The sequence below is a fragment of the Euprymna scolopes genome, chromosome 43 (assembly GCF_053919585.1).
Source record: "Euprymna scolopes isolate OS-2025 chromosome 43, ASM5391958v1, whole genome shotgun sequence".
NCBI lineage: Eukaryota > Metazoa > Mollusca > Cephalopoda > Sepiida > Sepiolidae > Euprymna > Euprymna scolopes.
In genome coordinates this window covers 46,650,487-46,671,577 of record NC_136524.1, presented here as the reverse complement: position 1 = coordinate 46,671,577, position 21,091 = coordinate 46,650,487, and the positions used below count along the sequence as shown (strand labels likewise).

At 32.3% G+C, this 21,091-nt stretch overlaps 1 protein-coding gene and 1 non-coding gene across 3 annotated transcripts in view; one reads left to right on the top strand and one right to left on the bottom strand.

Annotated features, from left to right (window-relative positions):
• The window catches only part of LOC145268317 (PAN2-PAN3 deadenylation complex subunit pan3-like), a 412,758-nt gene that overhangs the window by 45,535 nt on the left and 346,132 nt on the right, over positions 1–21,091 (bottom strand). The window contains exon 18 of one of the 2 annotated variants that reach the window (XM_080123798.1): positions 9,316–9,336. The exons of the other annotated variant lie outside the window; for it this stretch is intronic. Coding sequence (XP_079979924.1) covers positions 9,331–9,336 — 6 coding nt within the window. The 3' untranslated portion in view covers positions 9,316–9,330. Of the gene's footprint in view, positions 1–9,315; positions 9,337–21,091 lie in introns of those variants that run through there. 2 annotated transcript variants of the gene reach the window in all.
• Trnar-acg (transfer RNA arginine (anticodon ACG)) lies at positions 10,978–11,050 on the top strand. Its single transcript has one exon. It is a non-coding gene; the product is annotated as a tRNA-Arg (tRNA).

The window sequence follows — 21,091 nt, the reverse complement described above, 5'->3', positions numbered from 1 at the left end:
TCTCTCTTTCAACAGGTCTGACCTATATCTAACTGTCGGATATCTAATCTTCGTTTCCACATCAGGAACTCTTTTCACGACTACTATAAATATAAGCGCGCACAAACACTGAACTCTGCTACTAACCCGTTTCTTTCTTGTACATGCTACTAACAAAGATAACAAATAAAGTTGCTTTTGAATATAGAAAGAAACTCCATTTCATTGTCTTATTCTATAGGTTTCATAGAATATTGTACCCAATCCTTGGCAGTAGCTAGACATGGATGTTAGGATATAATATTAAAAAAAAAAAAAAATGACTAAGATAAAAGGATTAAAATATTTCCAACAGAATCCTTCAGTTTAACTACTTAACTAGATATCGGAATTAGTATATAATACTGAAAAAAAAAAAAAAAAAAAAAAAAAAAAAAAAAAAAAAAATATGCAAAGATTTTTATGTGATTTTTGTATAACACTATTATATTGAATCCTGGGCACCAATAGCTAGACATGGACATTTGGGATATAATATAAAAATAGTAACTAAACTCATAAAATGATTAAAATATTTTCAACAATGTCCTTACACCTGGAATTGCACCTCCCAAGTATGTTGTTGAGAGATCATGGCTGTGATTAAAGCAATGGTTATAGGGTCATCCTAAATGACAGAAAAAAAAAAGAAGGATTTTCACATTTTGAAATGATGTCAGGTCCTTTCCATTTTTGATTCAGTCTTAATTTAAATGATAAAACAAAAAGATAAAAATGTTAATTATTGTTAGCACAAATTGTGAACCATGCTCTGTTTGTATAAAAAATATAAAAAAAAATATTGATATTGTTTTTTTATCTTCCAGCTCAAAAATGATAATACCCTCCACACATACACACATATGCACTACACACGCACTCCGAACATCAAATGTAGCAGCAAATCCTGGGAACATCAACCTGAAAAAACAGTTGGAAATGACTTATATACCATACATTACAACCATGTAATCTCTAAGGCCACCTATCTTGAAAAGGCTGCTATGAAACCTGACAGTTATATGGAATAAGTCAGAGAGAGTGGCAACCTTGGTTGAAGTGAGTGTTCCTAATGATGGAGGTCTGAACAGAGCTGAAAGGGAGAAACAGACCAAATATCAAGGTTTCATGTATGATATGAAAAGAAACTGGAATCTTAGGGAGATATCAATCATACCAGTTCCGATCATTGGTTCCATTGGTTTCTTGTAGTTGATGATTTTGTCAAATATTTTGCATATTCTTCAGAATTCACTTATTTGTGCTAGGAAGATCGTGTCGTTTGTTTGTTATACTCCTTGAGACAACTCCCATCACAAAGAACATCATTTACACTGCTAGTACAATATCAATAGACAGAACAAGTTCTGTTAAATACGTAATCCAATAGTTTCCAAAAATGTCCATCTTATTCCATTTACCATCATTACCGAATTCATCTAATTCCACCTTAAAACGTTCTACCTTATCGCTGTTTGATCTTGCAACTTGTTTGAATGATGTATCAAGTATTGTAAGACCATAAGCTGGTCCTTGACGATCGCTGATCCCAATGTCTGTGTGCTCTGGTTCTCTCTTCACGTTTACCTTCTTGATCTGGCCGTGTCGTCTTGGCAACCGCTGAGTGTGTATGTAGAGGCTTACATGTGTACATAAAGCAAAAGAAACAGACAGACTTAGAAGGAAAAAAAAAAAACAAAAGCATAAATTCAGATACATTGTGTATAGGTTAGATGTACTCTGAGTGAGTGTGTGTGCGTGCGTGAGTGACACTTGTGGAAAAAGACCCTTACATGCCAGAAAAAACAAAAAAACAAAAGCACATTTATTGTGTATAGGTTAGTTGTACTTCGAGTGTGAGTATATGTGTGTGTGTGAGTGCATGTGTGTGTGTGAGTGTATGTGTGTGTGTGAGTGTATGTGTGTATGTGTGTGTGAGTGTATGTGTGTGTGAGTGTATGTGTGTATGTGTGTGTGAGTGTATGTGTGTGTGAGTGTATGTGTGTGTGAGTGTATGTGTGTGTGAGTGTATGTGTGAGTGTATGTGTGAGTGTATGTGTGTGTGTGAGTGTATGTGTGTGTGAGAGAGTGAGCACATGCATGTGTGCGCGTGAGTGACACTTGTGGAAAAAGACCCTTATATGCCAGCGTTCACATCGATTAAGTTCCAGCATATCAGCTAAGACCCAACTGAAATAATTTGTCTGTCGATGTCATCATTGTTGTTTGGTCAAAGCCGTCAGCTCATCATCTGCTTGATCTCTTCTCTGCACAGCTTCATCCTAATCTGCTTGTCTCAGATAGATTGTGTATAACTCAGTTGTGGTGTGTGTGTGTGTGTGTGTGTGTGTGTGAGAGAGACACTGTTATGGAAAAGAACTCAACTGAGACGTCGATGCTGGCATTTAGAAGTTCCCACATATCAGCTAGGACCCAACTGAAATAATGTCTGTTGAAACCATCATCGTTGTCATTTGGTTGAAGTCAGCTCATCTCTAGACTTGATTCAAATCTCTTCAGAATTTTTACTCCTCTAGTCTAGCCCAATCTGCTCCAAGCCAAATTCTGACACTTAAATATATTTAGTTTCAGAAAATCCTAAGTGCCCGATCTTTATTTCCAGCTGATCAGCAGAAACAACTACTGTTTGTTTTCTCAGTTAATCACTTGGAAACTGACCAACTTTCAGGCTCCATCACGTCTACAGAGCTCAAAAGATTAATCCAGTCTTCCTATCACCTATCCACACATCACACTTCCGGTCACTCATTTCCAAAGTCTACATTTTTGTCTATGTGTATATGGGAGTCTTTGCTTGAGGAAGAAGGAGTCCATAGCTTCATACTATTATGGAGAAAAATTTAGATATTAATTAATTACTAATAAATACAGTTTGTGAAATTTACCTGTACAATAATCTTCCAGATTTATGAGAAATATTTATATAAAAAAATATCCACCATGGTTAGAGATGTCAGGAATTTGTATAAAGAAATAATTTCAATGCAAATAAGTAACACACACTTGTATTTACAATCAAACATGAAGAAACGTTTTCAAACAAAAATGAAACAAACCCTAAATATAAAATGAAAAAAAAAAAAAAATAAAAACAGTTTCTAGTTTAAAATAATCCATGTTGTATAAAAAAAAAAAAAAAATACGAAATAGAAGTCAGAAAAAAAAACATGGGAGAGAACATAAAATAAATTTTTATTCAAATGTTAAGTCCATAAAAGTAAAAAAAAAAAAAAACAACAAATCCTCTCTCCACAGGTTTCTTTTTTATTTATTTTTTGTTTAAACTCAAAGGAATGTCGATGAATATGAATCATACATGAAAAAATATGAGGATCAAAATAAAAGGAGTAGTAGAAATTGAGTACAATATGAACATGAGTACTCAGTATTGATGTGAGGAGAAGTCAATGCAAAAGTGAAAGAGGAGGCACAGATCTAGAATCAATGCAAAGAGTAAGAGGGGGGAAAAGATCTAGGACCAATGCACAGAGGAGGAGATGGAACCGATCTAGGACAAATGCAAAGGGGAGGAGAGGAACCGATCTAGGACCAATGCAAAGGGGAGGAGGGGAACCGATCTAGGACCAATGCAAAGGGGAGGAGGGGAACCGATCTAGGACCAATGCAAAGGGGAGGAGGGGAACCGATCTAGGACCAATGCAAAGGGGGGAGAGGGAACAGATCTAAGATCAATATGAGGAGGGAGGAGGGTATCAAATAAATCCAGAATCAATGAAAAGAAGGGAAGGGTCACAGGTCGAGGATCAACGCAAGGACAGAGCTCAAATCTAGAAAAGAGACAAATTTAAGAGTAATATGAGGAGGAGGGGATGGACAAATAAAGGTTCAATATGAGGAGGAGAGGGTTGGACAAATCTAGGATTAATGAGGATAAGTGGTGGACATATCTAGGACCAACATGAAGCGGGAGACATATCTAGGGCCAATGTGTGGAGGGGGACATATCTAGGGCCAATGTGTGGAGGGGGACATATCTAGGGCCAATGTGTGGAGGGGGACATATCTAGGGCCAATGTGTGGAGGGGGACATATCTAGGGCCAATATGAAAGAAAATCTAGAGCTAATATGGAAATGTGGAAACAAATCTAGGATCAATGTAAAAAACAAAATCGAAAAAATATGAAGCAAGAAAAACAAAATAAAGATCAATATAAAATAAATGCGGGGATAAATATAAGCTCAATATGAAGAGGAAATAAATCTGTGATAGTCATATAAATTGAGGGTGAAAATGAAGGGCAAAAATGGAAGATAAAAATGAAAAGATGAAGATTATAGGAAAATTTTTTATTAAAATAAAAAAATATATACTAAAAAATGAAATGGACCCATAATAAACAATTTTTAAACAATTAAGGAAAATATCCAACATGAAAAAAAAATGGTAGGCATCATTTTACAATAGAAAATGTTAGAATTTAAGTAGAAAATAAAGATTAATATAAAAATTATAAAACAGAGGCTTTTTTTCTAAATAAAAAAGAAAAAGCATTTTGCAGTATCTCAAAACACTTTCAATATTAAGTTAGAAATAAATATAGGATCAATGTGAAGAGTGATGGGAAAATGGATGAATCTGGGATCAATATGGATGAATGAGGGGCAAATCTGGGATCAATATGGATGAATGAGGGGCAAATCTGGGATCAATATGGATGAATGAGGGTCAAATCTGGGATCAATATGGATGAACGAGGGACAAATCTGGGATCAATATGGATGAACGAGGGACAAATCTGGGATCAATATGGATGAACGAGGGGCAAATCTGGGATCAATATGGATGAACGAGGGACAAATCTGGGATCAATATGGATGAACGAGGGACAAATCTGGGATCAATATGGATGAACGAGGGACAAATCTGGGATCAATATGGATGAACGAGGGACAAATCTGGGATCAATATGGATGAACATGGGGCAAATCTGGGATCAATATGGATGAACATGGGGAAAAGTTGGGATCAATACGGATGAACATGGGGAAAAGCTGGGATCAATACGGATGAACATGGGGAAAAGCTGGGATCAATACGGATGAACATGGAGAAAAGCTGGGATCAATACGGATGAACATGGAGAAAAGCTGGGATCAATACGGATGAACATGGGGAAAAGCTGGGATCAATACGGATGAACATGGGGAAAAGCTGGGATCAATACGGATGAACATGGGGAAAAGCTGGGATCAATACGGATGAACATGGGGAAAAGCTGGGATCAATACGGATGAACATGGAGAAAAGCTGGGATCAATACGGATGAACATGGAGAAAAGCTGGGATCAATACGGATGAACATGGGGAAAAGCTGGGATCAATACGGATGAACATGGGGAAAAGCTGGGATCAATACGGATGAACATGGAGAAAAGCTGGGATCAATACGGATGAACATGGGGAAAAGCTGGGATCAATACGGATGAACATGAGGAAAAGCTGGGATTAATACGGATGAACATGGGGCAAATCTAGGATCAAAATGGATGAACATGGGGCAAATCTAGGATCAATACGGATGAACATGGGGCAAATCTAGGATCAATACGGATGAACATGGGGCAAATCTAGGATCAATACTGATGAACATGGGGCAAATCTAGGATCAATACGGATGAACATGGGGCAAATCTAGGATCAATACGGATGAACATGGGGCAAATCTAGGATCAATACGGATGAACATGGGGCAAATCTAGGATCAATACTGATGAACATGGGGCAAATCTAGGATCAATACGGATGAACATGGGGCAAATCTAGGATCAATACGGATGAACATGGGGCAAATCTAGGATTAATACGGATGAACATGGGGCAAATCTAGGATCAATACGGATGAACATGGGGCAAATCTAGGATCAATACGGATGAACATGGGGCAAATCTAGGATCAATACGGATGAACATGGGGCAAATCTAGGATCAATACGGATGAACATGGGGCAAATCTAGGATCAATACGGATGAACATAGGGGAGCAAATCTAGGATCTATATGAATGAATGAGGGACAAATTTAAAATCAATATGGATGAATAAGGGGGGAACAAAACTAGGATCAATATGAAAGAGAAATCCAGGACCTTTATAAAAATGGAGAAACAACTGTAGTGACAATATGAAAGGGGAAAACAAATCTAGGATCAATATGAAGTGGAAAGAAATATATGAACACATTTATGGGATTAGCAGTTTCTATTACTGGAGAGTGGGAAGACATATCTGAAAACTAAGCAACATTTTGTATCTTACATTAGATACAACCTGAATTTTTGTTCAAATTTTTAACCAGCTTTATTCAATTCTTTTAGATCTCTTTATTTTGTAGCGGTAAACATGAAAGGTAATAAAAATAAACACAAATCTCCAAGAATATTAAATTTTCCATATGAGAGAGAGGAAGAGAAACAAAAAAGTGTACAAGTTGAGATGATAGGTTTGTTGAATAATAAAGCCAAAAAAAAAAAAAAAAAAAAACGAAAAAAAGACATTAAAATAAATTTTTATAAAGTTTTTTTTTTTTTCAAAATAAGCAATGTACAATGAAAACAAAAATGTCAGTTTTATCAAAAACAATTTGATACAAATTTTCTTTTTTTTTTTTTTTCTTTTCTTTTCATGACCTTCTGATCTCCACAAACAAATTTAATTTTCTTAAATTTATTTTTTTATAATATTTCAACAATTTTTCATTAAAAATAGATTGGAAAAAAAAAAAAAGTCAACTTTTTAAAAGTATTTTTAAGTTTTGTTTTTCATTTTTTTTTCCCCCCCAATGATTTGGAAAAAAAAATCTGTCATATTGCACAATGTGATGGATGAATATAAATATGTAGAATACAGCATGGTTGGCCCTTTCAATAAAACTTTCAAACCTAGTGGACGCAAGATAAGTTCCGCTTCTGAATCTTTGAGATGAGGACTGATCATTCATATTTCTATTCTTCGGCCTACTGTTTTCATCTTAAGTGTTATTTTCAATGTTTTGGTCGATGTAACCTTCGACCTTCTTCAGGTGTATGTTGTCGAACTCAGGAATCTTTCTATTAAACTCTGAAATCTGCATGGAATTTCGAACAAAACCCTTGATTTAATCCACAGGGGTAACATGTTCTAGTTCCATCAGCCATGATTAGATAGAAGTCCCAAGCAATTCACAATTGTATTTTTGAGTGTTTCTCGTACTGAGGATTGAATCTTTAACCTCAAGAAGAGTAACTCACAACTGAATTTTACAAAGTACTTTATTCTGAGTTTGAATAGATATACCTAAAAAAGGTCGGAGGTTACATCGACCAAAACGTTGTGAAAATGGCACTCAAGATGAGAACAGTAGTTCAAAGAATCCAAATGATACAAATAGCATAAATGTTCTGTAAGTTAAAATCATTAGTTTCTTTCATTCCAAATTATAAAATTTTTGATTACTTAGTATTTTGCAACAGTGAATAGTTTTTCAATCATAACACTGAATGTTTTATAAGCAAGATACATTGGAATATACCCCTCCAAATCTTGAAAAATATTTAATTAAAAATTAAAATATGTCTGCGTAAATAATAAAACAAAAAAAAAAAGACTATATTGAAAAACTCAATGTGAACAGGAATCAAAGATATCTAAGAAAAAAATTTTTTTAATGACAATCTAAAACACTCATTTTGAAATAAAAATTCAAATATAAAAAACATCTAACAAGCAATTTTCTATTCTTTCATATCTACATCACAAAGCACCCTCAACAAGAACTCTTCAATATTCATGTATTTCACAAAACACCTTTCAATAAGAATCCTTTGTAGTCTTTATATCTCACAAAAACACCCCCAGTGTATTTACATATCTCCCAAAAAAATACCCCCAACAAGAAGTCTTTGGATTCCATGTATCTTACAAAATACCCCCAACAAAAAATATTTGAACTCCATGTATTTCACAAAACACCCACAACAAAAATCCTTCAGCATCCTCACGTCTCACAAAACACTAACAAGAACCTTTTGAAATCTTCACAAACACAGATGTAATCAACTAGCGGAATACACTAGTAATATGTGTTATAAAACAAATCCTTCAACTTAAAAATATCCCAAGACAAATCCGTGAAAGTCTTGATCAATATCATTGTTAAAAAGAAAATAAAAATTGAAATTTTGTTGCTCTCAAGTTTTAAACGGTTTTCTCATTATATACAGATACAAAATATTAAACTTATAAAGAAAGAACCTAAAAATGTAAAGAATTAAAAAAAATTTTTTTTACATATTCAAAGTAAGACCCCTCTCCCCTAAAAAAAAAAAAAAAAAAAGTTCTGGTATCCCGCTCATATCCAAAATACTTATTGAAAGAGGTAGATGAAGCAATATACATATTTCATTCATTTAATATTTAAAAACCTAAAATAAATCAAATAAAATAAAATGAAAGTTATTCCAAACATATACCCAACCCAGCAATTTACATTTTCACTTATTTAATATAATGGCACAAAAAAAAAGAAAAGTTATTCAAATTGTATGCCTCATCATTCAACCCAGCAGTCATGTTTATTTATTTACCATACACACACACAGATAATTCGCCAGCCAGCTATATCTTTTTTTTTTTTTTAAATCATTATTATATTCAATACTATGAATATTATTATATTTAATATTATGATATTCAAACAATTGCACAATATGAATGAAACAGATACACGTGGTTTTGGGAAATAATTTAATGTTACAAAAAGCACATTAGAATTTCAGGTAGAGATATGTGGACGCAGAGCAATTGTGGCTTCACTTAGCAGCAATGACACATAACTGCTTACAGAGATCACTTTTTTTTTTTTTTAAGTTTAAAGTTATTGCTCAAGTATAGGTAATATGAAATGTAAATTGCATCGTTTGAGCAGAAACAAAATCAGAGAAACTCTTATCGCCATGAAAAGTTATAAAATATTACCATACAAAGATAAAGTTAAAAAAAAAAAATCGTAAATTTTTAGATGAGGATTGATAATTTGTATAATTTGGACTACTGTTTTCATCATTATATTCCAGCGTTCAACAAAGATACAGTCAAAGAAGATTGGAAATGTTCTGAGAATAACACTGAAAATGAGAACAGTGTGCATGTGTGTGTGTGTGTGTGTGTATATATATATATATATATATATATATATATATATATATTTATTCTAGGGTAAGCAGTTACATTTGGTCGCTACAAACAGCCATCTGTTTCAGTCAATGAGATTTTGTCAGGCGACCTTGAACCATTCAACGCTATGGAAAAAAAAAAAAAGAAAAGACTGAACACACACAATTTCAAAACCAAAATAACAAGGGGAAAAATTTAGCATCATGCTGTATATTTTCTAATAATGTTACAATTATTTCGCCACCATTCAGACAATTTTAAACTTTATGTTGTTCAAAAATATCCCAGATCAGCATTTCATCAGACGTATTGAGAGAAATACAAAAGTTAATGCGTATCTGTTATTTAACGGTATTAAGCAGTGGGGTCTACCTCGCCATGTTTTATTTTAAACCATTTCCTTATATATAGTCTTGGGACAATTAAATCAGAATCAGTATTGGAAAAATTTGTGCCTATATTCTGATGCTAAAAACGATTCCTTTAATCATTTTTTTTTTAAAATATGATTTTGTTTTTAAAAAAAAATCTCCCACTGTTGGTACTAATACAATAATAATATTTATTGATTTAAACTTCCAGTAAAACTAAAGTCTATCGATCACCACATATTATGAGAAAATATAGGCGCATTTAACACGTTTTTTTTTTTTTACGGTAATTGGAACAAAATAACGATCTGATAGTTAAATATTTAAGAGATTTATAAAGAAACGGAATCGAGAAAAATATTGGAATCATTCCATCACTAATATATATATATATATATATATATATATATATATATATATATATATACTAGCATGGGTTCCCGGCATTGCCCGGATGTTTGGAGGTGTATGTTGAGCAAAAAGAAAAAAAAAAAAAAAAAAAAAAGAAAAAGGTCAATTTTTTTTACCTTTGACCCCTATTATGACCCCTTAACATCTATTATTTTGGGCTCAAATCAAGTTATTAAGTTAGATCTATGTACAAGGAACGTATATCTAAAATTTCAAGTGTTTAAATCCAAAATTTTCGGAGGAGTTTGGTAGAGTTCTCAAAGGTCAAATCGTTGAACTTTGACGCCTTAACAGCCAAATTTCTGGCCGAAAACAACTTACGCAGATTTTCCCAAATCTCAGTACCCTGTATATCAAATTTCGAGTCTGTAGACTAAAAATTGCATAGGGAAATGTACACACACACACACACGTTTACTTTTATAGATATACTAGCATTTCAGCCCGGCTGAAAGGTGATAAATTGTAGCAACTTCCTTTTTCGTTTTGAAATAGAACAAAGACATCCTTTTCACAATATGTATATTATTCAAATATTGTACTGGTATTTTATTTTCTTCAATTTAATCATCCCGAAGAAGTCTTGAAATAAAGATGAAACGTTGATGGACATAACTTGATTTGTTTCTTTTTCATCTCTCCATCTCACTGGAATATTATTTCCATTATTCTCATCATCTATACTATTAATAAAATTCTAAATGTTTATTTATTTATGTGTGTGTATGTATATATACCAATAAAAATTTCGAATGGACGCACTGAATTGAAAATTTTTTTTTTCCCCCCCCCTGAAAGGTGTGAGTCCCTAGACTGTCCTTATCTATATATGGTTCGTAACGAACAACACCGAGTCACACAAAAAGCCCGAAATAAGGGTTTTTGGGCTGTTTCGTGCAACTGTCAAAAAAATTACCTGCACATGTCAATGGGATTTAGCACTGTCTGTATACAGTTGCAGTAACATCTTTCAGCATACAGACAGGACTTGTGGCACAATGGATAACGCGTCTGACTACGGATCAGAAGATTCCAGGTTTGAATCCTGGCAAGTTTGTAATAATTTTAACCATCATTTTATTCAACGTTTACTCATTATCATAGGTATTAGGGTATTTTTGTTTTTGCAGTGATTTTGTTTTGTGCATATGGGAATTTACCATACTCCGAGTTCATAAGGTAAGCGTTGATAGTAAGATGATGTTTAGTGTACTTGATGTTGAGTCTACTCGATTTTGTGTTTGAGTCGGTGTTGTGTGTGCTGACGCGGCTCAGCCACTAGTATAATAATAATTATTATAATCATAAATCCTCATCTAAAATATTCAGGAATATGATTTTAGGATATGTTTTTTTTTTAAATTTATTATTTTGTCTTTACTTTGTCAATATAAATATATATCTTATATCTATGTTAGGACGACTTGTTTTGACTAAACTAGTTTATCATTATTAATAAAATTGCCAGACAACTTCATGCACGTTTTTTGTTTTTCTTGCACCAATGTAGCTTTGATAATTGCACATTTATTACTTTGTTTTTTAACCATTAATCAAATACTTATTGGAGGAGAAAAAAGAAAATGTAATAGCATAAAATAAAAATCAAGTTTTGAAATTAATTACAAATTTAGGTCTACCAAAATGCATATCGCTTTCTTTATAAACGAGACAATCTTTTAATCTTTTGCTAATAATTTAGAAAAAAAAAAAAAAATGAAATACATTATGACCCTTCAAAGTTTGAAAGCATTTAAACTGTTGAATAGAAAGTTATTTAAACTGGTTTGAAAATTCTCAGCAAATCGGCATTGAATGTTTTGAAAACTATTCATATCATTTTATAAATAGAAAGCAAAACATTACAGTAAAAAAAAAAAAAAAAAATATGGTTCGGTTAATGATTAAACTATATAGTAATAATTAAATTTAACTGTTAAAATCCTATTTAAAATATATCATTATCTAAAAATAAAAAAATAAAAAAATAAAAAAATCATACTTTGTAGGTTTTGGAAATCATTTACAAGCAAACATTTTATAGAGATTAAAAACAACATTACCTAAAAGAATTTTTTTTATGGAAATCGCTTGAGACAAGATGTGAATTCACTTGATGTAAGTAGCTAACAAGAACGAAAGATGATTATTGCAAAGACAGGAGATGCCGATTGACCTTAGTCTTGAAAAGATCAAGTTATGAGTAGGAAGAAAACGGTCAGATGGAAGAGGGTTCCACAACTTTTCAGTTCTTGGAAAGAAGCTACCGGAATAAGTTTTATTGCAATAAGATAAAAACAGCAAATTGATGCAGACCACTAGACCAACGAGTCAAATGAGCTGGAACAAAGGAAGCAGGGAATAGATCGGATAATTCTGAAGAACACATACCATAATAGGTTTTACAAAACAGATTAAGACTAGCAACATCACGTCTGAGAGAAATGTTGTAATGAAGAAGAAAGTGTGTGTGGGGGGGGGGCAATCAAATTACAGGTACCTTTCTGCAATAACAGTACTCCATACATGGCCTGATAGTAGATTCGTAGAGATAGGAAATAGCGTAAGAAAATGTTTAGAGCGAGATAGAACCGATTTTACGAGAAGCAGAAAAAGCAATGGATTTAATATATGAAATCCAAGAAAGATTTGATGAGAAAGTAAAAACAAAAATTTTTAGAGTCGATTTCTCATCGAGGTCAGAGCCATCCATGAGAATCTCGGGAAGAAAAGAGACATGTCTATGATTGAAAGACACGAGCTGAATCTTAACAGGATTAAATGAAACAAGGCATTTCATGCTCCAATCTGATTGTAGATTTATAGAAATAGAGAAAGAGTCAGGTGTGAGAAAGTGTTTAGAGAGATAGAGAATGTATGGACGCCTAGAAAGATTTGAGAAAGAGAGACCAAGTCGCAGAGTCAATGTCTCATTGATAGCAGAACCATCCAAGAAAAGGGACGGCCCTATGATTGAAAGATAGGAGCAGAGTTTTAACAGGATTAAACAAAACAAGCCATTTCTTATGCGAATTTATAACTGAACTCAGGTTAACTTCGAGATCAGCTGCATAGTTTAACTGATCCGAACAAGGTGGTTGAGAAGCAATAAATACCAGAATAGGTGTTGTAATCAGCAATTAATTAGTTATAGTTTTATAATAATAAAATTCAAATAATTTAATGGGCAAACGATACCATAATTAAATTTAGCTATAAAAATGATATTCACGAAAAACTTTCTAAATAAAAAAAAAAGAAAATTGTGAAAAAGAAAACCAAACAAAATTGTGAAAAAAAAAAACAAAAAAAATTGTGAAAAAAAAAAACAAAAAAAATTGTGAAAAAAAAAACAAAAAAAATTGTGAAAAAAAAAACAAAAAAAATTGTGAAAAAAAAAAAAAAAATTGTGAAAAAAACCCCCAAAAAACAAACAAAATTGTGAAAAACAACCAAACACAATTGTGAAAAAAAAAAAAAAAAAAAAAAAATCTGAAAAAAAAAAAAAGAAAATTGTGACCCCCCAAATTGTAAAAGATCCAAAAATTGTAAAAAAAACAAAACAAAAAAAAACAAATTGTAAAAAAAACAAATAAAAAACAAATTGTAAAAAAAACAAAAAAAAAAAACAAATTGTAAAAAAAAACAAAAAAAAACAAATTGTAAAAAAAAACAAAATTGTAAAACAACCCAAAAATTGTAAAAAAATAATTGTAAAAAAAAACAAAAAAATTGAAAAAATTGAAAAAAAAAATTGAAAAAAACAAAAAACAAAAAAAAACAATTTTTTCAGATATAAAAAGATAAACAAAATAAAAATTTGAAGGTGGTCAAACAACAAATATGCAACAAATAAATGTTACCAAAGGCAAGATAAGTTCTTCTACCTACCTGAATAAGTTTTTTTTGGCGTTTCAACTTCTTTTAATAGCCATGGAAATAACGATACAGCAGAGACAAACTCGCCACATCTCTTCTGTGAGATAGAGGTTGCAGGGAAGACAAAAGGATATCTCCTACGAGGCTACGAAGTCTATTTTGAACTATCAAGGCAGAACAAGTCCTTTCTAGCAGCTCCTGTCCAGATGTGGCAAGAACGTACATACACACATATATAACATGTGTATATACACACATATATATAAACATACAAACACATACATAAACATGTATACATATGTAAATATATATATATATATATATATATATATATACTAGCTGTACCCTACCACGCGTTGCTGTGGCTTAATTTCGTGTAATGGAAAATTCTAATAAAAAGAGAAAATGCATGTTTCTTATATTCTTAGTACAGCAATCTACTCCAAAAAGTTAAAAATAAAAAAAGGCGAAAATGAAAAAAAAATATGGTACTCTTGCAGAATTGGATCCAGATCCTCGGGAGTTACCATCAATCATGGCTTGGGCTCGACCAACATTCAGTGGATTAAGCCGAAAGTTGCTAAAACGTTGAAACGCTAAATAGTTTTTTTTTTTTATTGTATTAAAAAATGTGAGTTTTTAATTAATATTTGGGGGGGGGGTTACTATACACAGATTCGAAAAAGTTGTTCAAAAACGAATAAATGAAAGCAAAGGTAAGGTAAATTACGTTTCTATCTAACTGGATAAATTTTTAGTGTCTTTATTTAATGTAAAATGTTTAATCGGCTCAAAAACGCAGTGTTTATCTATGTATTTGAGAAAGATGAATGGTCGCAGACTCTGTTGAATACGTTAAGTTTGGGAAAATCAGTTAAAAACTATACAAAACAATGTCAGACACCTACTGATTATATGTTATTGTGACATAGGCTGACATATTCGGTGGGTTTCTGATAGTATTTTGTATAGTTTTTTAGTTTTAAATCATTTTCTCAAACTTAACATCATCAACAGTGTCCATCACCGTTTGTATTTTTCAAATACACTGATAAACACTGTTCTTCGAGCCGACTAAACGTTATAGTAAATAAAACGGGTTTGTATTACTAAACACAGAAACGAAAAAGTTGTTGAAAAATAAATAGAACAAATAAATGTTATCAAAGGCAAGATAAGTTACTTTTCCACCTAACTGGATAAGATTTTAGTGTTTTTATTTAGTGTAAAATGTTTAATCGGTTTGAAAAAATGTAGTGTTTACCTGTATATTTGAAAAATACAAATGGCGGCAGACTGTTGAACACATTAACTTTGGGAAAATGAGTTAAAACTAAAAAAACTATACAAAATACTGTCAGGAACTCACTCAATATATGTTACTGTGACATAGGCAAACATGTATTCAGTGGTTTTTAACAGTATTTTGTATATTTTTTTTTAGTTTTAACTCATTTTCCCAAACCTAATGTGTTAACACAGTCTGCCACCATTTGTAATTTTCAAATATAACAGTAAACGCTGTGTTTTTTTGAGCCGAATAAAAATTTTGCATTAAAAAAACAAAAAAATTATCCATTTCGGTAATAAAGTAACATATCTTGCCTTTGATAATATTTGTTATACATTTATTTTTTGACAACTTTTTCGAATCTATATGTACAATAGTACAAACCCAATAAAAACACTAAAAATTATCCAATTAGGTAGAAAAGTAACTTATCTTACCTTTGAAAATATTTACTTGTTATATATTTGTTTTTGTTGACAACTTTTTTAAGTCTTTGTGCAAGTACAAACCCAAAGGTGTATTTTTCTGTCTAATTTTATTTTTGCTACCGCGCTTAAATTTAAATTTCACGATATCTTTTTGAGGGGAGGGTATTATTTTTTTACATTAGGTCCACCTCCACAATTTTCGACTATGCTGAATAAGAAAATCTCATTTAAAATTTGCAGAGGCCATTAGTTTTCGAGATATAAAGACCTGTACTATACACTATAATTCACTGACGGCCATGAATAAACACTCCCAACCTCCCCATATTAAGAACGGCTTTCGGAATAAACAACACCCATGCCTAACCACATGTTTTAACCTTTTACCTGTCTTTCGTCTTTTAAAAATGGCTTTTGGAATAAATACCACCATTCTCCCCATGTTAAGAACGGCTTTCAGAATAAACACCCCCAACCTACCTATGTTAAAAATTGTGGAGGTGGACCTAATGTGAAATTGTAATTGTTTTTTTAATAAATTGTTAGTTGAAAGCACAGAATAGTGACAAAACATCATCCCCTCCCCTTGGTAAGAATAGCAAAAAAAAAAAAAATAATGGTTTTCTTGGAAGAAACTTTTCTGTATTTCACCCAACAATTTCTAGTGCTAACGAACTTACTAATCCGCGCTATTTTTAAATAGAATTTCCAAGTTTAATTAAAGTTTTATTATATGTTTTTTTATTCAAATGTAAGGTTAAAGTACAGAATAGATACAAAACACCCTCCCCCTCCCCATGTTAAGAATGGCCTTTTAAATAATAACGTTATTATTTCAGCACGGATCACTCTCTACATGAGTACCTAATATTTTTTTTCAGCCATTCTTACCATAGAGAGGGGATGGTGTTTTGTAACTATTCTGTGCTTTTTTAACTAAATTATTAAAAAAAGATATTGTGTAATCATAAAAAATATAAAAAGATATTGTGAAAGTTGAATTTAACTTGAAAAAAACAAAACAATGTGAACGGCGCGTTCAACATTGTAGCCGGACCTTATTTGGCAATAAGGTCACGTGAGTCGATTAATGGGTGCTAATGCACTTACTGATCCGCGCTATTTTTTTAAAATCGAATTTCCAAGCTTAATTAAAGTTTTATGTTTTTTTGGTATTTTTTTTAGATTAGGTCCATCTCCACAATTTTCTTTTAAATGACGACTTTAAAAGGTTTCCGACTATGCTGAATACAGAAATTGCATTGAAATTTTGCAGAAATAAGTAGTTAGCGAGATATAGATAGTTGTTTTATGCATTGTATTCTTTGGTGGCCATCTTTGTTACGCGCATAGATTTGTTTATGACGCGCGCAAGCGTGTAACAAAAGACGGCTGCCAGAGATTACAAAGCATTATACAAATTTTTAATATCTCGATAACTACTTATTTCTGCAAAATTTCAATGTGATTTCCGTATTCAGCATAGTCGAAAACCTACAAAAGTCGTCATTTAAAAGAAAATTGTGGAGGTGGACCTAATCTAAAAATTTACCGTTTTTTTTCATTCAATTGTAAGGTTAAAGTACAGAATAGGTACAAAACGCCCTCTTCTCCCAATGTTAAGAATGGCTTTTTAAATAATAACGTTATTATTTCAGCACAGATCAATAAGTGCACGAGTACCCAATTTCTTTAAAAGCATTCATATTTTCTTATATAAAAACAACTTCTGTAAAAAAAAAAAAGAAAAAACGTGCACTTTCAATCTTTGTTAAAAAAAGGTTTTCTTGAAAAAAAAAACAAAAAAATACGGTAAAAAAAGCAAAGAACAAAACGTTAATCGGTATTCATGCAGAGAGTGATCTGTGCTGAAATAATAACGTTATTATTTAAAAAGCCATACTTAACATGGGGAGGGGAGAGGTTTGTACCTAATCTGTACTTTAACCTTACAATTGAATAAAAAACATATAAAACTTTAATTAAACGTGGAAATACGATTTAAAAAATAGCGTGGATCACTCTCTGCATTAGCACCGAAAGTACAGATTAATTAGAAAACATCCTCCCTCCCCATGTTAAGAATGGCTTTCTAAATAATGTTAATGCTTCAGTACTGTTCCTTGTCTGCTTAAGTTTAATTTTTGTTTATTAAATTGTTAGGTGAAAGTCCAGAATAGTTACAAAACACCCTCTTCTCCCCATGTTAAGAATGGCTTTTTAAATAATAATGTTATTATTTCAGCACGGATCACTCTCTGCATTAGCACCGAAAAATGTTACTAAACATTTATTAATAATTTCTCACTTTTACAAACATTTGATTTTTAATTTCTTTTTAAATGACGACTATTATCGACTTTTTTTTTTAAATATCCCTCCCCCCAAATGGTGTTTATTCTGCAATTCGTTGTTAACATGGAGAGGTTGAGGGTGTTTATTCTGAAAGCTGTTCTTAACATTTGTAGACGTGGACCTAATGTAAAAAAATAAATAAATTTAAAAAAAAAACCTAAATCATTTACTGATAACTTCTCACTTTTACAAATATTTTTTAATTTACATGCGCGGATGAACAAATTGTTGAATAGTGCGAAAACAAAACGTTTTTGTAATAAACTTCGGGATAATTTTTTGGGTACATATTTACATTTAGGTCCACCTCCACAATTTTCCTTTTTAAATGACGACTTTTATTGATAAATAAATTTACTTCTCTGCAACTTTTATTGATAAATAAATCTACTTCTCTGCCACGGGCAATGAACCCCTCCTTTTTTTTTTTTAATAGTATTTTCGGGTGGGTATGCTGACAACAAATATCAGTTAAATTTTGCACATAGCCCCCCCCCCTCCAAAAGTGGTGTTTATTCCGGAAGCTGTTCTTAAGATGGGGAGGGGAGGTGATTATAAGGTGGACCTAAACTAAAAAAAAAAAAAAAGAAACAAGTTTTTTATGCGCACATAAGCAACTATTTTTTTATATTATTATTTATATTGCCTCAAATACTCTACTTTTTTGTTCCATGTGAAGACATTAAACTTAACTCAAAATATGCATATCCAGTTGCAGACTGTTCGATCCGCACAAAAACTTTTGCATCACTTGTGGGAAATTGGATACGAAAAAGTGCCAGCTGGTCAGAGTTAAGGGCAAAATTCTTTGACTTTTAACTTCTGTAATTTCTGTAATTTTATTTCATCAAAAGAATAGTTAGTTTAAAAGGTTTTTGCAGATATTCAAATTATAAGAATTCCATTTGACTGAGTGAATGAGCTATTCTTGCAGGTCAATACAAAGATGCCCATGAACTTAACGCTATAATTAAATGTAAAATTCCAAGTGAGGTAGTCAAATACAAATCCATCGACACTGTTGTGAAAGCAGATAAAGTGGTTAATTATCCAACAGCTATATTTGCCAGGGATGCCACCACATGTATTGCAACTGAAATTTGGTGTACTAACTATAATGTTGTGAAATATAAACCAATCCAAGCTTTGCAATGGCACATAGCTTGCAGTAAAAAAAATTTAACAAACAATATCATAGAAACAACAATCTTAACAGGACCTTTCACAGATGAATATATCTTCATTCCATGCATTCCTATGATTCCACCGGATACATCATTACACTTTACGAAATTGCATTTCCAATTTTATTGTTATTTGCAATAACCATCAACAAAGCACAGGGAACAATCTTTACAATTGTGGGCCTTTGAAATAAAATTACAGAAATTACAGAAGTTAAAAGTCAAAGAATTTTGCCCTTAACTCTGACCAGCTGGCACTTTTTCGTATCCAATTTCCCACAAGTGATGCAAAAGTTTTTGTGCGGATCGAACAGTCTGCAACTGGACATTCATATTTTGAGTTAAGTTTAATGTCTTCACATGGAACAAAAAAGTAGAGTATTTGAGGCAAGCATTTATTTCATCTGCTGGTGTTGATTGAAGAATAACAGGTAACATTTGTCTGAAATCTCCTGCAAGCAATATTACTGCATTCCCAAATGGTCTGACATTGCCACGCAAATCTTGCAAGGATCGACCAAGAGCCTCAAGTGATTTTTTGCGTACCATTATGCATTCATCCTAAACAATAAGTTTGCATTTCTGCAATATTTTTCCCCATATTGGATGTTTTGGAGATTTCGAATATGAGATTTTTGAAAAATTGAATGTTTTAAAGTAGAATAAATAATTCTTCTACTTGGCAGCAAGGTCGCAGGTATTCGTCATGCAGCAAGGGCTAAGGCTATGTTTGTTACCAAATGGCTGCCAAAATCAATTTAATTAGAAAGGTTTTACCAGTTACTTCTGGTGCTGTTCAAGGTAGCAGTAATTTCCAAATAACTTCTATTCTCACAGTCAGTAAATTAGGTGACTAAAATAGGATTTATCCATGTTTTGACAATGCCTTATTCACTGTAATTAATTTAGGAGACTAAAATAGGATGAGGGATTAGAGATGGACAGATAGAGAGGAAGATATATAGATAGCAAAGAGACAGTGAGAGGAAAATAGAGAAAGAGAGATAAAGGGATTGATAGATAAAAAGAGAGAGGGGAAGAGTTAGAAACAGAGAGGGATGAAACAGAGGAAAGGAGAGAGATAGAGGGAGTTAGAGAGAGAAAGGGGCTCAAAGAGAGATGGAGAGGGTGATATAGAGAGAAAGATAGATTGAGAGAGAGAAAGGGAGAGATGGATAGAGAGAGATATTGAGAGAGGGGGAGAGAAACAGAAGGTGAACTACACTTCACCGTTTTTTTCCTCGTTCAATAGAGAAGAAATCTTTCGAGACTGAGGTAATTTTAATGTTTTGTTATTCTCCAGAGCACCCCCTTTTTTTTGGGGGGGGGGGGATTTTCCTCGCATTAGAAACCGACCGGGTTATCTGTACTTTCACTTAACAAATTAATAAAAGAAAAACATATTGTAAAATTTGAATTTAACAGGAAAATACTATTTTAAAAAATATCACGGTAACATAAGTGCCACTTTAGGTACTCCTTGGGCGTTGAGTTCCATGGCGACCAACATAATTATTTAATGGTCGCTCCCTTAGCCCCCCCCAGTCAAGGCTAATGCATGCGCACGTAACATTTTTTTTATTTACTGACATTGGCTTAGTAACTAAACGATTTATTGATAATTTCGTAACCCTTAAACGCATGCCGGAAGATTTAAATTGGTTCATTATTGTTGTAATGAAAGAAAAAAGTTTCATTCAACACAAAACCAAAAATACATATTAATGATAAATGATTTATTATTCTATTCATTTAAATTTACTAATTTTTAAAAAAAGTAAAAAAAAAAAAGTTAATAAAAAAATAATTGCTTATGTGTGCATAAACAACTTGTTTTTTTTTAGATTAGGTCCACCTTATAATCACCCCCCCCCCAAACCTCCTCATCTTAAGAACAGCTTCCGGAATAAACACCACTTTTGGAGGGGGGGGGGGCTATTTGCAAAATTTAACTGATATTT